We start from the raw sequence: 20017 nt of genomic DNA, 5'->3' as shown, positions 1-20017 counted from the left end.
CTGGTACTTATTTTTATTCAATTTTCAGAAAATAAATCCGATCTCTTTATGCCTTGTCTTGTGTACTGTATTTAGCCATGTAGTGATTATTCTAAAGATCTCTATATGCATACTTGTAAAATATGTGCTGACAATTCTTTCTGTGTTTAAACTTTTAATTTACTTATTTGATGCATATCATATTATAATGGAACTATTGCTTATATGATACTGGAAAAAAATTTTTATTGCACAATATGCAACCCCCAACTTCGAAAAAATTTTGTCCTGTGTGCATGTTGATCTGCAGTAGGGGGTCAGGTCATGATTTTCCTGTTTTGCCTCCATTTCCCACCACAGAGAACTTTATTTTTCTCCATTTTCAGGGTGCAGATATGATGTCACAAATACATCACAAGCAGATCTAATGCAATGGCACAGCAGGTAATTGGCTAGTTATGTTTAATAATACAGTCACACATATCTTGAAACAAACAGCTATATTTACAAAGGAACCAAAAGTTATTGAGTAGTCACTGAAATTAAAATTTTTTATCAAGCAAGTAAGAAAGCTAGCTGGTTGGTCAACTGAGCACATATTCTATAAAAGTAACTCATTTGCACTTGGACTAAATATTGGTTATTAATAAAATCAAATAATCTAAGTTGTTGCTGTCTTGACTATTTTTATATTTTACATAAATCACTGCCTTGAAGTCTTTTTTTTTTTTTACTTCCAAAAATATTACACTATGACCATACCACAACATTTAAATTCCACTGAACTGTTGAGAACTATTAACTCCAAACTATTAACTAAAATAAATACCAGGCTGCCTTAAGAAAAATCTTCAGTGCAAAAATGAAAACAATATAAATTAGAGATTCCTAACTATTCCTGACTCAAGATCTACCTTTGTAGCTCGGTCTCTGTCTGAAACCCATGCTCAATTGGGAGGAGAATGAAAACTACTGTTCCAATTTATTTCAGTAACATGAATAGTTTTCTTATATTTTGTCTTTTTCTGTTCAAAACAATTTTATGGTAACTAGTTCTAAAATAAAAATCTGTTAATGTTTTACTAAATCTTGTTCTGCAACCTACAGTTTGAGAACCACTGTTATAAGCCAAAATATACACCAGAATAATTCAAATAATAAATGTTTATCTGATTGCATGTTACCAGCTAAATAAAAATAATATTGCTTCAAACTACATTTCTGACTCAGTCATAAAAATTAGCATTTCTTGCTTGATGTGGAGATACACTCTCATTATTTTATTAACATAAAATTTAGTGTCACACTTTTCAATTTCATTCATTTAAATACAAATATTAATTCTGTAAAGGTGTTTTGAAAGAATTAGTTTATTTATATTTAATAGGTTATTTATAATAGTTAAAATATTAACAGTGTGTTATCTTATATGACGATCTGGAATTACTATTATAATAGGTTATATAAATTAACGCTGTGACTGCATTAATATTGTTCAAAGATATAGTAAATGTGAGAATTAGTGAGAGTTAGTGTGTAATGGTTAGACAAATGTTCAGCCTGTTGTGGTTGTTTGCAACACGTGAATAACAACAAGAGTATTGTTAATCAAAATTTAAAATAATTTGATATTTCAAGTGTTTTGCTTATAAATGGATACAAACTATTTATGACCTATAATATAGATTGGTGATAGCTAGTTAAACAAAATATTGAAGCATTAAGGTTTTATTTTATTAAAAAACCTTGGTAAAAACCAAGTATTTGGTTCATCTAAGAAAATAACTGTAACATGCAACTTTTGAGGGTTACATAGTAGCTGTTAATTTGTATGTTATACTTAACTAATGTTTTACCTGAGTTGTAAGCTCATTCACTCTCCGAGTAACCTGATTATCTAGGTTACTAATTCGACTTTCTAGTTGCTCTACAGTCTGTTTTAAACCTCCCTGAGATAAAAAGTGTAAAATTATGCTAAAAATTCCTGCAAAGCTCCAACACAACATTTATGGATCAAACTCTTAAACTAGTTATTATAACAACACTATTTTCTGAAAGTGAAAAATCACTTAATCTGTTATGTAACATTAAACAAGACCTATTTCTCAATGATAAAACAAAACATGAACGTCACAATACAAAGCACTTATTAAGCATTTCAGAATCCTCACAATTCCGTCATTAGTAACCTAGAGATACAAAACAAACAAACAGTACTTGTAATTACAACAGAAATATGTTCATAAGAAGTAAACAATTTGGACAAACAAATATAAGATGAGAGAACATGACAAGATGAAACAGTTAAAATAAATTTAAATCTAGTAAAGACTGTGAGTTATTTGGGGATGAACAGAGAGTATTAATGTATAATTTTCTTTTATAACTTCAGTATAGTGTTTGACCATTGAGAGAACTAAAGTTAGAGAAATTGAAAGTCCTGTCTATCCAGTGTGCTGATGGATGATGGAGTTGGAAGGGTTTATAACCTTTCTTCTAGTTTTTATAGATGCACCCATGTGTCCACATGTTCATACTTTAAGGTAACATTTGGTTTTATTTGGCTTCACAATAACCTCCAGGTCAATTTGGGAACAGTAACTGTTATACAATTTTTTTAACTGTAAGCAGGTGTCTAATGTAAGTTTGGGTACAGTTGGAATCTTATGTGATTTAACAAACAAGGAAGTTAGGAAATTATTTTCTTAAAGAAATACATGAGGTAGCCATTTTGAAAGAGTATGTTACAGTACGTTAAGCTGGTGATAATTTATCATGTTATTAAATTATTTTAAAATAGTACACCTGTGAAATATTATTCCTGGCTTTCTTTTAAACACCACTTTATCACATTAAAAAAACACAAGTTATAATTTAATCATATGGGATTTTTTACATATTATAGATTTTGATATTATCTAATAATTCAGATTTTAACACAATAGTGTTCATGTATCTTTCTATGCACTGTACCAACATCCATAAGCTTTAAGTTATCTCAGCACAGTTTTGTTAATTTTTTTAACATTAAAAAACAAAATTTAATGAACAAATAATTATATAATCAAAAATAAATCCATTCAGCAAACATACACAAACATTTGCTCAGAACTCTTTCAATTTGTTGTTAGTTAAAAACTGAAGAAAACAAAACTCAATTAATAAATTTTACATTTTAAATTCTTATGGTGTGTTAAAAAATGTGTTAGTGACATTAATAAATGTTTTTTTATTACTTGACTTCATGTAACCCAATCAATAAACACTTAAGTCTATTAAAATTTCTCTATAAGTAGAAACCCGAGTTTATGGACTAATGTTGTAATAGGTGTTATTTTTGATTTATTGAAAATATAATACATACCAAATTCGACGCTCTTATCTCCTGTACCTCATTCACAGAATCTTTGGCCTAAAAGTATTGTGAAATAGATAAATTCACAATGGATACAATTCATAGGAAAAATAATACAAGAATAGCATTAAGTTCTAGTTTTTAAAACATTTGTTGGACTCTGTTCAACAAGTTAACATAGTCAATGTTAAATGATAAAAATTATATCATATCATTAGCAGACTGTAAGTAATGGCTTTCTTACCAGTGTGAAGAAACAGAATCAAGAATTACAGATATAACTCTGCACATGAAACTTTTCTGTGATAATTGAAATATTAAAAATATTTTGTTTGTTTTTGACAACGGAGATTTAAGTTGATTTAATAACGTGCTATACAAGTTTATCTTATTTTATAATTTTTCTTAATCACATAAACTAAATTTCTTCTATTTTTAAAGAAAAAGTTAATAATATACTTACTTGTTGTACAAGTTTATTTAAATCTTCGTTATTAAGTACAATTCGCCCACTTCCAAGTGATCGAAACGTAATATTATGATTGGTTCCTGTTTGAAAGATCAAATGTCCACCTTCTGTGATTATCTGAGGTCTGAAAAAAGAACAAAAACTTCAAAACTTCGAAATAGGTGAATAACAGCAGTAAAGTGCATAGTTATCAATGATTTCAAGTGTCAGAAATTACTTTGTTAAACTAAAGTAAATATATTTGTACAGATCAACAATTTGTGAAAATGTTTTGTGAAGTCTTACATGACGTTCACTGTAACACAACCTATATTAAACTAAAAATCACTTATAACCCTAAATAGTAATGAAAAGCAACATTTAACATATAACTTTACATTTGAACAATTGTTTATTACTTAGCGATACATTACCGTAACATTTTCATTTAACTAAAAGTATCCAAGTTTGGTAATTTATCTTACGTTATTCCATGGCCATTACAACCTTTAAAGTATAATTAATATGAAATTTACTAAATATATGATTTCAAGCTACAAGATACTAAGCCTAAGGCATTTTGTAAATATAAATAAATAGCTTTTCTCCAGAGAAAATGGTGAAAGTATTCTTATTTTTATTCTATCCAGGTAAAGTACTTTATTATTTAATCTTAAAAAAATAACTCTTCCATTATAAGTTTTACTCTATATATTATCCAAACCTCACTATTATATACTTACAAGAGATATACCGCCAATCTTTATTTTATAACTTAACGATTAACTTGGACTTTCTACCTACTTAGTTGCACATAGCTCGATTCATTTGAAGTTTCTTCTCTCAGTGTATCTGAATCATATCACCGAATAGTTTTATTAATCTCAAATTATCACATTTATGAGTTGATATTCACTTCTAACTTATTAGAAAACGAAACTACGCATTGTCTAAATTAAGAGAATAATACATATTTATGTCTTTAACTAATTTAAGCAGACGACATGATAGTAATGTTCCAATGAATAAGTCCCTTCGTTTGACATTTGTGGCTCATGTATGTTTATTGTACGCAACATTAAACTCGCTTCTTATCTTCATTGTGACAAAGGCCGGATCATACCAAAGCTTAAAATAAACTGTGTGGTTAAAAGTGTTGTGAGATAAAACAATAAGCAATTTTTATTAATTTATTAATTAAATTACGATTTTTACCTTTCATTATGTTTTTAAAATATCAATGATATCACCTCTAATAAAAGAAAGTTTATTTAGTTAAAATTTGGTTTGGTTTTTGGAATTTCGCACAAAGCTACTCGAGGGCTATCTCTGCCAGCCGTTCCTAATTTAGCAGTGTAAGGCTAGAGGGAAGGCAGCTAGTCATCACCACCCACCGCCAACTCTTGGGCTACTCTTTTACCAATGAATAGTGGGATTGATCGTCACATTATAACGCCCCCACGGCTGGGAGGGCGAGCATGTTTGGCGCGACTCGGGCGCGAACTCGCGATCCTCAGATTACGAAGCGCACGCCTTAACGTGCTAGGCCATGCCAGGCCCATTAGTTGAGGACAAAGCTGAACAATGAGCTATCTCTTCACTGCCCACCACGGGTATCGAAACCTGGTTTCTAGAGGTTTAAGCTCGTTGACTTACCGCTGAGCCACTGGAGGCACAACAAACCACCAGAAGGAAAAAAAAAACAATTTATTTACGATTCGCTGCTTGTTTTTTTAGAACAAATTTAGGTTGATTTCACTGATCGAAAATATACATAGCTTTCAGCTAATTTTTATGTGTGTGTTTTCTCATAGCAAAGCCACATCAGGCTATCTGATGAGTCTGCCGAGGAGAATCGAATCCCTGATTTTAGAGTTGTACATTTATAGTCTATAATCGCCTTGTTAATTAGCTTCTTAATCTTCAGTAATTTTCTCATCTGTTTGTTTTTTATTTATTTCGTATATTTGCGTACAAGTGTACAAGGGCTATCTGCCATGACTTAAGATAATTCAGTTAATAACAGTACCCACCGCCAACTTTTGGGCTGCTTTTAACGAATAGTAAGATTTGAACATCACTCTTATAGGATATCCACGAACAATCAATGTGAATTGCATTTTTTTCTCTGATTTTCTTTTTCGTGTAACAGTAAAAATTTTGAATTCGTAGTCCTACATATGCATACCAACCATAAGCTACACTCGCCAAGACCTTTATTCAATGTAACACTATGTTTCCAAAGATATATTCAGACGACATCAATATAAGTGCCTCTATCCAATGATTCCTAATTCCAAGGTCTTACGTTCAGATCCAAAAAAATTTAAGATGGCAATTTAAAAAATAAAGCATAACATTAAAATAAATATACCTGATAAAGGATGATAAAAGACAATTGAGGATATTAAGTAAAGTTAAAAGAACATTGTAAAATCTGTCGTCATTGAAATTATAGACTTACTGTTAAATTTCTATGTCATCTCAACTTTAATGACATAAGAAATACTACGGAATATTACCGGAGTACAACGTACACCTAGGGTGAAACTGTGTTTTCATAAGTAAGATAAATGAGATTACTTTGGCAATGCCTTTTTTTATCTTCTTTAAAAAAAAAATACACACAGCGTTCAAATTTATATCTTATTTTATGAAAATAATTACTGATAATAATTGTATACAAACTCTTGTAAATCCTTAAATTAGTTTCCTAAAATATTTGTTCATATTATTACAAGCAAAAAATAAAGTAACAAATGTTGATCCTAAGTAGTGTACGTATATAATTATATTCTCCATTCTTTTACCAACTAAAACTAAATAGTTCTTTCTAACTAACAGTAGCATAACCTGACGGTGAAGGCGCTGAACAACCAATCTCCAGGTTAAGAAAGCGAATCCCCCTACCAAACATGGTCGTTTTTTTCAGTCAGGTAGGAGCATTATAAGGTGACTGTTTGTCCCATTATTCGATTAGAGTTACTCAATAATTGTCAGTGAGTAATAGCAGTTATATTAATTAGTTATTTTCCATCTAGTTTATTACTTTTAAACTAAAGACGACTAGCACAGATATCAAAATAAACTCTCTATGTGTTTTTTTTTTACAGCAAAAATACATCGGACTATCTGCTGAGTACACCGAGGGAAATCGAACCCCTGATTTTAGCGTTGTAAGTTCATAAAGTTGGAGACTTGCGGATATGTACAATTTGACTATAACAAACCAAATAAACTGTCAATATCAGATTATTTCACAGTAGTTTATCTGGTACTGGTGCTACACATGTTTTAAATAAGCATAATGCAGTTATAATCAACGAAACGTTTTTGAAAATCTGGTGCAAATACACGATTCTTCAGCTTCTTGGAGGAGATAAATTATTTAGCATATTTTTAATCTACGTGAAATAATATCTTGCCAATGTCTGTTGACTTGCAATGAAATTTAAAGGCACCGAAAAATAGCACTATATTATATTGACTTAATATTTATTTTCTTTAAATTATTATGAAGTAAATTAACTGTTAACATGAGGTTCAAACCCGAATTTTTTCTCTTCTGAAAGCTTTCATTTTCTTCTTTGGTTATTTTATTAGTTTCATCTAATACTAAATACTAGCGGCCCGCCCCGACACGGCAAGGTGGGTTAAGGCGTTCGACTCGTGATCTAAGAGTTTCGGGTTCGAATCCCTGTCGTAATAAACATTTTCGCTCTTTCAGCCGTGTTGGCGTTATAATGTGACGGTCAATCCCACTATTCGTTGGTAAAAGAGTAGTACACAAGTTGGTGGTGACTAACTGCATTCCCTCTAATCTTACGCTGCTAAATTAGGGGCGGCTAGCGCAGATAGCCCTCGAGTAGCTTTGTGCGAAATTCAAAAACGAACTAAAACAAACTAAATGCTGTGTATTCCTTCCTTACACCTAATATACAAACTATTACCAAAATAAACAGCAGGAAAATAATCACAGGAATTTCCATGATTTGATTTATTTCAAAGAGTGTCATAAAACACTAAAGTGCACGTGCAAGATTAATTATTTTAATTCGAGATATCCATTCATCCTTTGTGATAATTAATTTATTTTTTTATTTGGGCCAACAAATCAGCATAAGAACGTTAAATAATAATCCCAACTACCATTCCATATAAATTATTTAACAACATTTTCTATTTCAAATAAAATATTAGGGTTAATGTACATAACTATAATAATTTAGTTATAAATAAATGTATATACTTACTGGATGGCGTACGGATCAGCCGAGTTCGTGTCTGTGAGGCTTACAACAAACACCAAAAATAAAAAAATACATAAGGACAATAAATTTACAAAGTAATCCATTTGGAACTTACAACGACCAAGAAATTAAGTTTCGTCAATATGGTCAGTTAAAACAATTAGTACATGTTTTTGTTGTTTTTTCAAACATGTAACAAATTTGTAGACGCAATTACTCAAATCGCCTCTCCTTTGCCTCGGTTATAAGCGAAAACAAGTTTAGAGAAAGTTGTAAGATATTTATGAGATGGGGGTGGAGATTGTATGTGTGTATAATATTCGGCCTTTTGGTTTGGACATTCTAAACCTGGGTGTACAATTTCACCGTTTAATTTTCACGAAACTTGTACCAGGAATATAATCGGACGCAGCAGATACAAAATGGCCTTTTATGCCTAACGTGAATATTTCCTAGAATCGCACTTTATTCACATGTTGTATTAATTGAAATGCAAAATAAAAGGCCCTGTCAGCATCACATATGATAAAAATGTCACTTATACTTACCGTGGGTTTCCGTTCTGTGTATATTATAGACCAATGCGTTTATAAGAATAATGTACATAATATTAATATTCTCATATCAGCCAACCAAAATATTCAAATACTTTTAAAACTTGTGAAAATTGTTCTTATAAGAAGACTGATACTCAATTTTTAAACTGATCAAAACACTCACGTTCGAAGAAATAAATAAGCATAATTAACATACGTAGATACAGTTATGTAAAAACTAGAACATTTGTTTGTTTGTTTGTTGTTGTTTTTTTGAACAGGGGCCTGGCATGGCCTAGCGCGTTAAGGCGTGCACTTCGTAATCTGAGGGTCGCGGGTTCGCACCCGAGTCGCGTCAAAACATGCTCGCCCTTCCAGCCGTGGGGGCGTTATTATGTGAGTCAATCCCACTATTCATTGGGAGTAGCCCAAGAGTTGGAGGTGGGTGGTGATGACTAGCTGCCTTCCCTCTCGTCTTACACTGCTAAATTAGGGACGGCTAGCACAGATAGCCCTCGAGTTGCTTTGTGCGAAATTCCAAAACAAACAAACAAACAAACAGATTTTTGAATTTCGCGCAAAGTTACACGAGAGCTATCTGCGCTAGCCGTCCCTAATTTAGCAATGAAAGATTGGAGGAAAAGCAGCTAGTCATCACCACTCACCACCAACTCTTGGGCTACTATTTTACCAACAAATAGTGGGATTGACAGTCGTATTATAACGACCCCACGGCTGAAAGGGCGAGCATGTTTGGTGCGACGGGGTTTATTTATTCATTTATAAGCACAAAGCTATACAGTAGGCGATCTGTACTCTGCCCATCATGGGTATCGAACTCTGGATTTTAATGTTATATGCCCTCAAGCTCACCGCTATATTGTGTGTTAATAATCTAAATAAAATACTTTGACAGGAGTGGCAGAAGCTTTAACCCCAAAACCATATCAAATATTCTTTGTGAGATAAAAATTCTTAAATATCAGATAAATGTAGATATTGGTTGATGATTCAGTGTTAGTATTTTTAATACATTTTTAGTTTTTCTATATAAAGTAATTTCGTTTCATTAACACACAAAAATAGCTCTTACGGTGGAGCAAAGTTTCGCTACTTTCTTTTCCGTTCCATCACATTACCTTAGTTATTGCTCGTTCCTAGCAACACGTGCACATCGAAAGGTGCCTGGCACATAAGAAGTACCCTCACGTACCGAGAGTTATTTAATATGGGTTGTTACTGAGCAACGACAACTCCCCGTAGTGGGTGTACATTGTAAGTTATACCTTTTGTTGTGGGGTCTGAGAGTTAATTGTAAATATCTGCGTTACTGCTCGGATATTAATGCATCTGCACTCTCTCTCTCGCACGCACAAACTAGTTTTATACAATTAAAGGGGAAAATAAACTACCAAAGAATACAACCATTTCATCATGAAATGTTGATTCCTAAACATTAAGGTAAAAAATTCAATGTTGTCGAATTTTTTACTTCCTTCTTTTGCATGGTAAAATTAAGTTGTTGTTTAAAACCTAAATTTCTTTTACAGGTTCTGAAATAGCAAATATAAGTATGTATATTATACTGTGCGTGTGTTTTCTAATAACAAAGCCACATGGGATATATGCTTAGTCCACAGTGGGGAATCAAATCGCTGATTGGAGCGTTGTAAACCCGTAGACTTACCGCTGTACTAGTGGGAGGCGTATTTTCTACTAATAACTTATCATTTCATTTGCATTATTGAGGGACTGGGATGGCCAGGTGGTTAAGAAACTCGATTCATAATCTGAGGGTCGAGGGTTCGAATCCCCTTCACACCAAACATGCTCTCCCTTTCAATCGTGGGGGCGTTATAATGCGACAGACAATTCCACAATTCGTTTGTAAAAGAGTTGTTCAAGAGCTGGTGGTGGGTTGTGATTACTAGCTGTCTTCCCTCTAGTCTTACACTGCTAAATAACTAAATCCATAGAAACATATATTGTAGATAGATTGATAAAGAAAGAGAGATCAGTGACTTTCTTTGTTACTCGACATTTTATTATCTCGTCTTACGTTTACTTGATGACGAGAAACCCACTTGAAGATGACTTGGGAAGGTCGAAACGTTGTTTTCTCCTTATCAATAAAAGTGTTAGTACCCATACCAGCCGTTCTGAGATATATCGACTTAAGTTTGTTTGCTGGTTTGTAATTAAACACAAAGCTATATAATGGGCTATCTGCGCTCTGCCTACCACAGTTATCGAAACCTGGTTTCTAGCTTTTTAAGTCCACAGACATGCCGTTGTGCCAGCGGGGCCTCGATTTAACATCCTGGCAACAAGCGAAGAAAACATAAACTATATTTGGTGTGTTAGTTATTTTCTAGTACACTGAACCTGACACTGAGTGAAGAGGTCAGACAGAATAGAGCAATACGTTTTTCTTGTGGGTTTTTTTTCACAGAAGAGATATCTTTATAGCTATAAGTATTAATAAAATCAAAATATTTAAACTACATCTATAAAAATACATGCTCTTTTAAAGAAATTAATTCAAAAATTATCTTTAAATAATAAAGCTGAACTCGGCATAATTGTTAGCGTGCCCAAATGCAGATCTGAGGTTCCATGGCTCACATCCCTTTGCAGTAGGAGTCTTGGATGCGTTATACAAATGGCAGTCATATCCCATTAGTCAATATAACATGAATATCCCAAAAGTTAGCGGTGAGTGGCGTTTGACTAGTGCATGCGGTAAATCCTTGAAAAACAATTCTTTGAAACTGTGTGCTTTAAATTCTATGAAAGAACATACGACTCAGGTGCAGAATTCACTTTAAGGGTTTGCATGCTCTCAGCACTAAGATTTGTTCTTATAGACCACGTTACCGAGATGTTCAACTTTCTTATTGGTAAAAACATTTTTCCACCCGAAGCTTAAAACTGTGGTTAATTATTTTAAGGCCACTTGGATTGAACGTTCTGATCTAAGACAACGACACTGACCTTTAACCTTGAGATGTAGAACTGCTACGAAGGCATGCAGCAGGACTTGTGACAAGGAACCACTTCTATAAAAGGATAATGACATTGTGGCTTTTTCCACCAGTTCTATAAAAGGTCAATATTGTGGCTTTTCCTACCAATTCCATTGAAGAATGACATTGTGGCTTTTCCACCAGTTCTGTAAAAGGGTGACATCGTAGCTTTTTGTATCAATTCTATAGGAAGATGGCATCGTGGCTTTTTCTATCAATTCTAAAGAGGGGTGACATCGTGGCTTTTCCTACTAGTTCTATAGGAAGATGGCATCGTGGCTTTTTTTTTTTTATAACCAGTTCTATAGAAGGATGTTATCGTGGATTTTTCTACCAGTTCTATAAAAGGATGGTATTGTGGCTTTCTTTTTCTATCAACTACACAAGGGACTATCTGTGGTCAGTTCATCACGGGTATTGAAGTGCTTATTTTAGTGTTATAAGTCTGCAAAATACTGCTGTGCCACTTTGGAGTGTGCGTGTGTACGTGTGTTTCGTTGAATTTCTCGCAAAATCACACGAGGGCTATCTGCGCTAGTCGTCCCTAATTTTGCAGTGTAAGACTAGAGGTAAGGCAGCTAGTCATCACTACCCACCGCCAACTCTTGAGCTACTATTTTACCAACAAATAGTGGAATTGACGGTCACATTATAACGCTCACATGACTGAAAGGACGAGCATGTTTGATGCGGCCGGGATTCGAACCTGCGCCACTCGGTTTACGAGTTGAACGCCTTAACCCACATGGCCATCCCGAGGCCTTTTTCTACTTCAGTGCTCATTAATCACAACTCTGTCTATCATATTCAGATCATATGTTAATATTAAATCTAGTGTAGCTTTCTGTCTTCTAGGTTCCGTCATCAGTTGGTGAATAAAAGTGTCATGAACAATTATTAAAAATATATTCCCTTCACCGTCAGGCTCGAAATCTTTCTAGTCAATACCCTGAAATCAAAATCTCCCATAATAACAATATTTATTTCAACTCTAGTTTTGTCACTTATTTTTTCCATTTAGTATTAATATTACAGTTTTGGGGTTTTGTTTAGCATACTCTTGAAGGTTTCTTAAATACTAGACATATTTATCCCATCCTACAAGTTATGTCAACTCGTGGTTTACTAACTACGTATTTACAAGACAAACAGGTATTTATGAAAGAGTAAACTTGCTTTTAAAAATTCACTATTTGTTATACCATTTGAAGCAAACACTGGTACAGACAATCTCTGAAATTTTGTTTATCTGGTATGATAATGGTATATAATTAAGTTTTCTGTACCATATCTTTTGCAAGTACTCATTAAAAATATATTTCCTTAAAGAGGATATATTAGCTTAAGTAATGTATAACAATAATATTGTTCTGTTTTTTATACCACGTGTATTTCTAAATAATATAAAACAAAACTACTACTTAACAGTGAGGTTGATTTAAATATTTATTATTTTCCGTATTTCATAACAGTTTTATTTTCGATTGCTAGGAGGTTAGAACAAAAGGTTCGCAGGTAGCGTCATTTTTAGGATATTTTATCCTCCAGATATTATCGTCGACAAAACAATTTCGCTAAAGTTAAATAAAGAATTGTCTATATTAATATTAAACATAAAAAGCAGTTGAAGTATTTACGGAACTGACATATCTATATATAAAAGTTTTTATGTCTGACTTTAATAACACCAGATTTTTAATTAACAAACAGTACGTTATATAGTGATCTTTCGATAAATTATTCTGCGGGTTTTGGACAGTCCAGAGCTAGTTACTGAGCAGGTCAGATGTGTCAATATGGCTGCCAACATGCTATTTAGAACGAAACGTTCATCCTTACCAGTCAGGCCGTTAGTGCTGCCGGTAATTATCGACGGCCTACCGCCGAACTTCACGCCGTTTCAAGTCGTCATGTTGATCGCCCGAGCTAAGCCAGGGGCAACCATTGAACCATCCAGGACCCGAATTTTACGCCGGGGCGGAATCTTCATCCAACCAGCCCCTACTGCAGACCAAATTTACCTATGCCAATCATGGAACACCGAATTTATTGTAAGGTGTTCCCCTACCAAAAATCCAGTCAGTCTCTACTCAATATTCCTCAGGGGCGTCGACCCATCAATAGAACCAGAAGAAATCAAACGAACCATTGAACCTCAAATCCAAGCCAATGTGTATGCTGTCCACCGAATTTTCTCAAAAAAAGACTAACCTGCCTACGTACTTTATGAAGATAGTAACAACGTTGAAGTACAGTGCTGACTGTATTTTACGTGATGGCTGTTATTATCACATATTCCACTTCAGAGCCGAACGCCCACATCGACGACATTTCAAAAATTGGTCAAACAAAGCATCCAGACATCAGAAACAACCAACGAACAAATACCAACAAGAAACTACCAAAATACCGCCGAGTCCAGATCTAACCAGAAGAAACACGAAGACAGATACAGACAACTCGACCCAGGAGACGTCAACTCCCTCTGCCAGCAACACGCCAAGTGCCAGCAAACTAAGAAAGAAAGAAGACAGATCATGCCAAACTTCAATCCAAGTTCCACAGAATTTAGCAACCAGCCAGACTCAGACAACTACCAAGACATCCATCGACGCAATAGTTCAAACTGAAAAACAAACTACCTCCACGCAGAAAACTCAAACTAAAATCTCGAGAAGAAACAAGGCATCACAGACCAGCGAAGAACAACACACCAAAGAACAGCCAGTTGTTCCGCCAACGAGACCACGTTTTTCACTTGCACCAATGGGCTTCAAGTGTGAAAACAAGTTCATGACGAAGATACCACCCGATCTACAAGACCGCAGCTAACAGTTCCCGTGTATACCACCGTCATAGTTCATCAGTTTTTAATTTTTTTTATTTATTTATTTAATTTTTTTTCTCTTTCTTCCCAGCTACTTCAGGGCACGGTCTTGGTAGATTATTCGGCGCCCAGGCCGTGAAAGTGGGATTTCTCGGGGTACTCCCGTTTCCCCCCCCCCACAGCAAAATCTCTGGCATCGGACCTGTAGGTCCCAGCCTCATTCTGAAAAGGGCCGTTTACCCAGTCACAGGGTATCTAATCAATCATAGTAAATTTTAAAAATTAATTCGCCAGCCGCCATGTACTCGTCCTCGAGCCAAGGTCTGACTCACTTCACTTTCGCTGCTCTCGTCCAGTTCTCCCGTCCTTCCTCTCACTCACAAATACCCCACTCCATTTTTGAAATATTAAAAAATTCCACGGATATTTTAAAAATTTCTCATGTAAGGGGACGAAGAGGAACTACAACGTTCCTGAACACCCCAGTTGGAGAGAGAACTCTTCTGATTTCTCTCTCTCTAAACTAAATCCCTGCCACGTTAGTTTGCGTTTTAAGTATTCTGCGGATCAAGTCTGAAATTATATGCACAAATAGTATGTGGAGCTCCCTTTACATGTGTTGTATTGGAGAATTGTTTACGATGTTGTATTAGTTGAGAAGCATCTTTGGTACATGAGTATCGTGTATACTTATTCAATCTTCTATGTTAGGGTTAAACCCTTTTTCAGTCTAGACGACGATATTTTTGTTATGTTTATTCTACATTCTTTTAGTTCCACTTCATGTTCCATTGCATGTGTCATCACATGTTTTTTTTTTATTTCAGTGTTCTTCTGTTCAAATATATTACAATGTTGACGATGAACAGATATGATTATGAGAAGTCTTAGGATACTTTCATTAATATCCTGTCTCAGGTCTCGTCTTCTGTTGCGTTCGGGGGAAAGATTGTCAACTTTTGAATTCTTTTGCCTTTTTTCGCCACTCACCGCAGTAATCAGTAACTTTACTGTTTTTGTTTTCCACACTCTTTTGGGGAAATTTTTCTAGTATTGTATTGTTCATTTATTTCATACAGCTAGTCCATTCATTTGTCATTAATTATAACTTCCTGTCGCATTTGTTATGAATTTATTGTACGTTAGAATGATTTCCTGAATTGATATTACTTTCCTATAACTTCATCATGCAACAGTTTTATTTCTGTGATTTCTAAGCTTATTTCTTTGGTTTCTTAAAATCTATCATTTGGTTATAATTGTACAAATTTTGTTCTCCTGTGTTAACTTTGTATTTCCTGTATTTGTTTATTTGGTTAATTTTGTTTGTTTGTTTTGGAATTTTGCACAAAGCTACTCGAGGGCTATCTGTGCTAGCCGTCCCTAATTTAGCAGTGTAAGACTAGAGGGAAGGCAGCTAGTCATCACCACCCACCACCAACTCTTGGGCTACTCTTTTACCAACGAATAGTGGGATTGACCGTCACATTATAACGCCCCCACAGCTGGGAGGGCGAGCATGTTTGGTGCGACTGGGGTGCGAACCCGCGACCCTCAGATTACGAAGCGCACGCCTTAACGCGCTAGGCCATGCCAGGCTCCTATTTGGTTAATAAAATTTCAAAGTTGTATCACACTCAATGTCTAGGATCCGTAAGGTGTCCTACCTATTAATTACTCTGATCCTGACGTAAGGTCATCAATTTTACAGGTACAGTAACGTGGTTACTGGACGTGGTTTACGTTGGAAAACGTGGATTTTGAAAATGTCCTCTTCAAAGTTGGTATAGTGGTCCGAGATACTTGCATCGTCTGAAAGAAATAATTCCATCTTCACTAGTCTCACATTTTAATCTAAAAGTAGTTTTAAAATATTTGTTTCAAATCAGTAGAAGTGTGTTTTAACCACTCAAAAATATTAAAATATGTTAGGTTAAAATTGATATTTTAAGTATTTCGTTATCTGTAGATAGATGGCGCGTCTTACACAAAAACAATTATTTTATACTGATTAAACAGTTGCAAGTGGAATTATTTTGCCCAAATCATTGTTATCGTGGGCGTCTTTTCTAAAAGCTGATAATATGTGGCACATATATCTGATAAAATCCTTGCGAATTTTCACTCCAACTTAATGTGATAGGAATGTGTCAGTTTGGTTATTAATTAAAGTGAAATGTTAAATAAAGTTCCTAAATTTTATATCAGAATGTACAACCGTAAAGAAATTATAAAATGTATACTCATCATTGTTTGTTTATTGTATCCGTTATTTTCTTTCTTATTAATTCAAAAGAAATATTAATATACTACCAGTTTTAATTAAGTTTATAAAGTGTGTCCGGTTACAAAATTTAGAACCGTATGTCTTTTCTTTAATGCCTATTTTAAACGGCCCGGTGGGGGCGCTATAATAATGTAACGGTCAATCCCACAACTCGTTGGTAAAAGAGTAGCACACAAATTGGCGGTGAGTAGTGATGACTAGCTGCCTTCCATCTAGTCTTACACTGCTAATTTGGGGACAGCTAGTGAGGGAAATCGAACTCCTGATTTTAGCGTTGTAAATTCGAAGATTTATCGCTGTACCAGTGAGGGATAGGTTCTGCGAATCATCCGAAAATGTAGAAGTTCATTTCTGCGGTAAAGAGGAAACAATGTCTGAACGTGCTACGTATTGACCAACTTTGGAGCCCTCTGTTGGTCGGAAAAATATATATAGTAACTGTACTAAGATATTAAAAAGATTATTCAATGTGTTTCAATAACTAAAACTAATTATTGCTTGTGTGGTGTTGCACATAACGTAAATTATTAATTATTACGTGATTAAAATAAGTAATGTTGATGGGTTTTGGATATTTTAACGATCTGATAAAATTGCTTATTGCATTGTTTGTTTTTGGAATTTCGCGCAAAGTTACACGAGGAATATTCTCGGTATCTGTCCCTAATTTAGCAGTGTAAGACCAGACGAAAGGAAGCTATTAGTCACCCATCGTCAACTCCTGGGATACTCTTTTACCAACAAATAGTGGGATTGACCGTAACGTTATACAGTCCCGACGACTGTTGTGTTTTCTTATAGCAAAGCCACATAGGGCTATCTGCTGAGCCCACCAAGGGAAATCGAACCCCTGATTTTAGCGTTGTAAATCCGGAGACATACCGCTGTACTAGCGGGGGGGGCGCCCCGACGACTGAAAGGGCGAGAGTGTTTGGTATAACAAGGATTCGAACTCGCGACTCTCCGATTATGAGTCGAGCACCCTAACCACCTGGTCATGCCTGCCTATTGTAGTATGATGTTATAATATTTTCCATTCTAATTAAATATATTTTTTGTATATTATGTATGTCTTTTCTTACATATTAAATAATGCCGATCCATTTCTCTTTGCATGTTCATCGACGGCTAAATGATCTTTTTATAATATTTTTTCTTAATTTTCTTATAATATACTCTTCAAAACAAGAAACGCAAAAAGCAAAATATGAGACACATTGTTAACAAGTTTATTCCGGGTAGTTCTGTATGACATGTGTGAAACTTTGCACATTCACTACTGAACACCTATAGTCTGCAAAGGCGAAGTACACGCTCACTAGGTGAAGTTTAACGTCACTCAACGTCAATAACCAGTATGCCCCCCGTGAGCATCAATAACTGCTTGGCATCTCCTGCCCATGGAAGCGATGAGATGACGAATCACATCCTGTGGAATGGCTGTCCACTCAGCCTGCAAAGCTGCTGCAAGCTGAGGTAGAGTCTGCGGTTGAGGTTGTCGCCATCGCAGACGTCAGTCCAACTCGTCCCAAAGATGTTCGATGGGGTTTAAATCTGGTGATCTGGAGGGCCAGGGAAGAACGTTGATGTTATGGTGTCTCAAGAAGACAGTGGTGAGTCGGGTTGTGTGAGGACGGCCGTTGTCATGTTGAAAAACGTCGTTGACGTTCACCATGATGGGTTGCACATGGGTCCTAAGAATCTCGTCGACGGTTGCGTACGGTCTAATCGGATATTCTACGCAGCCCTGGTATAGTTGAGGCAGTAGACGTCGCAGTGGTGGTCCTATCCCGAAGGTGACGTAACCGGATGTTGTGATCTTGTGCGGGCGTGGTCACACGAGGTCTGCCAGATCGTGGACGGTCACGAGTTGATCCATGTTGTTGGTGACGATTCCATAGCCTTGTGATGGTGCTTGGGTGGACATTCACAGCTCTGGCAACATCTGACCGAGATTCGCCTGCTTCCAATCGACCAATGGCGTTGTTGTGTTGTGCTTCAGTCAGTCTTGGCGTAACTGTATTGCGTATTGGTGGCTTAACACTGAGCTATGGAAACCGAGAACCCGTCACTTTTATAGGGATTTTGAACATGTTGCACTTGCAGAACATGCAGATCTCTCAAACAAATTTATTGGACACGCATGCGTTTTGGCGAAAAATCCGGTGTTTTCCTCCGTTTTCATAGTGCACAACTTTTATTGTCATTTTGGTCTGACAATCAGTGCCTTAACACGTGTAACATCACATACTCTGAGCTTGTTACGTTATTACATATATTTCTCTTTAAAATAACAAAAATATCCCTTTTGCGTTTCTTGTTTTGAAGAGGAAACTTTGTTTGTTTGGAATTAAGCACAAAGCTATACAATGGGCTATTTGTGCTCTGCCATTCAGGCCGGCATGGCCAGGTGGGTTAAGGCGTGCGACTCATAATCTGAGGGTCGCGGGTTCACATCCCCGTCTCACCAAAACATGCTCGCCTTTTTAGCCGTGGGGGTCTTATAATGTTTCAGTCAATCCCACTATTCGTTGATAAAAGAGTAGCCCAAGAGTTGGCGGTGGGTAGTGATGACTAGCTGCCTTCCATCTAGTCTTACACTGCTAAATTAGGGACGGCTAGCGCAGGCAGCCCTCGAGTAGCTTTGGCGAAATTCAAAACAAACAACCAAATGTAACACCATCCAACTAGCCATTGAATTCAACTTCAAACTTATTTAATGCTTGCTACGGTGAAATCGAACACTAAAAGTAAAAGAAATCGTCGTTTTTAATTAAGCACAAAGCTACATAATGGGCTATTTGTGCACTGCCCACCAGGTGTATTAAAGCCCATATTCTAGCGGTGTGAGTCTGTAGACATAACACTGTGCCACTGATGGATTCGAAGGACTCACTTAATTCGTAACGAGAATATAATGCATACTTTAATACTATTTCACTTTATTTCTAACAGACAAAATAATTTTACAATAAGTTACGTTCACTTATGAAATTTATATATTGCATTCCAACTAGCCATTGATTCTTTCGAACGCCGTAGTGCGATTTTAGTTAATTATTATTATAATAATATTTGTAAAATACACTTTGTTTTTGTTGTTGGATTTACTACTTTATCTTGAGTATTATTCTAGCCTTCAGAAAAATTACTATTGTACAGTTTTTAACGTGTAGCGTGGCTGTTATTTTTTAACCGTACCAACCCAACCTAACCACAAATTAAATTGTTTAGATGACGTTTGATTCGTCGTAACTCCGTACGTCCTAATATGGAATATGCGTAGGTTCATATACAGCTGTTACGTGT

General features: G+C 35.3%; 1 protein-coding gene across 1 annotated transcript in view; it reads right to left on the bottom strand.

Annotated features, from left to right (window-relative positions):
- Window positions 1-8288, bottom strand: part of Cubn (Cubilin) — a 134242-nt gene extending 125954 nt beyond the window's left edge. Inside the window, exons 1-4 of the mRNA XM_076448804.1 lie at window positions 8036-8288; window positions 3798-3927; window positions 3344-3391; window positions 1836-1928 (exon numbers count right to left, since the gene is read on the bottom strand). Coding sequence (XP_076304919.1) covers window positions 1836-1928; window positions 3344-3391; window positions 3798-3927; window positions 8036-8136 — 372 coding nt within the window. The 5' untranslated portion in view covers window positions 8137-8288. The remainder of the gene's footprint in view (window positions 1-1835; window positions 1929-3343; window positions 3392-3797; window positions 3928-8035) is intronic.
- Between the last annotated feature and the right edge of the window lie 11729 nt (window positions 8289-20017).

The sequence above is a fragment of the Tachypleus tridentatus genome, chromosome 8 (assembly GCF_004210375.1).
Source record: "Tachypleus tridentatus isolate NWPU-2018 chromosome 8, ASM421037v1, whole genome shotgun sequence".
NCBI lineage: Eukaryota > Metazoa > Arthropoda > Merostomata > Xiphosura > Limulidae > Tachypleus > Tachypleus tridentatus.
The sequence above is the reverse complement of the archived record's forward strand: the minus strand, read 5'-3'. Positions and strand labels throughout refer to the sequence as shown.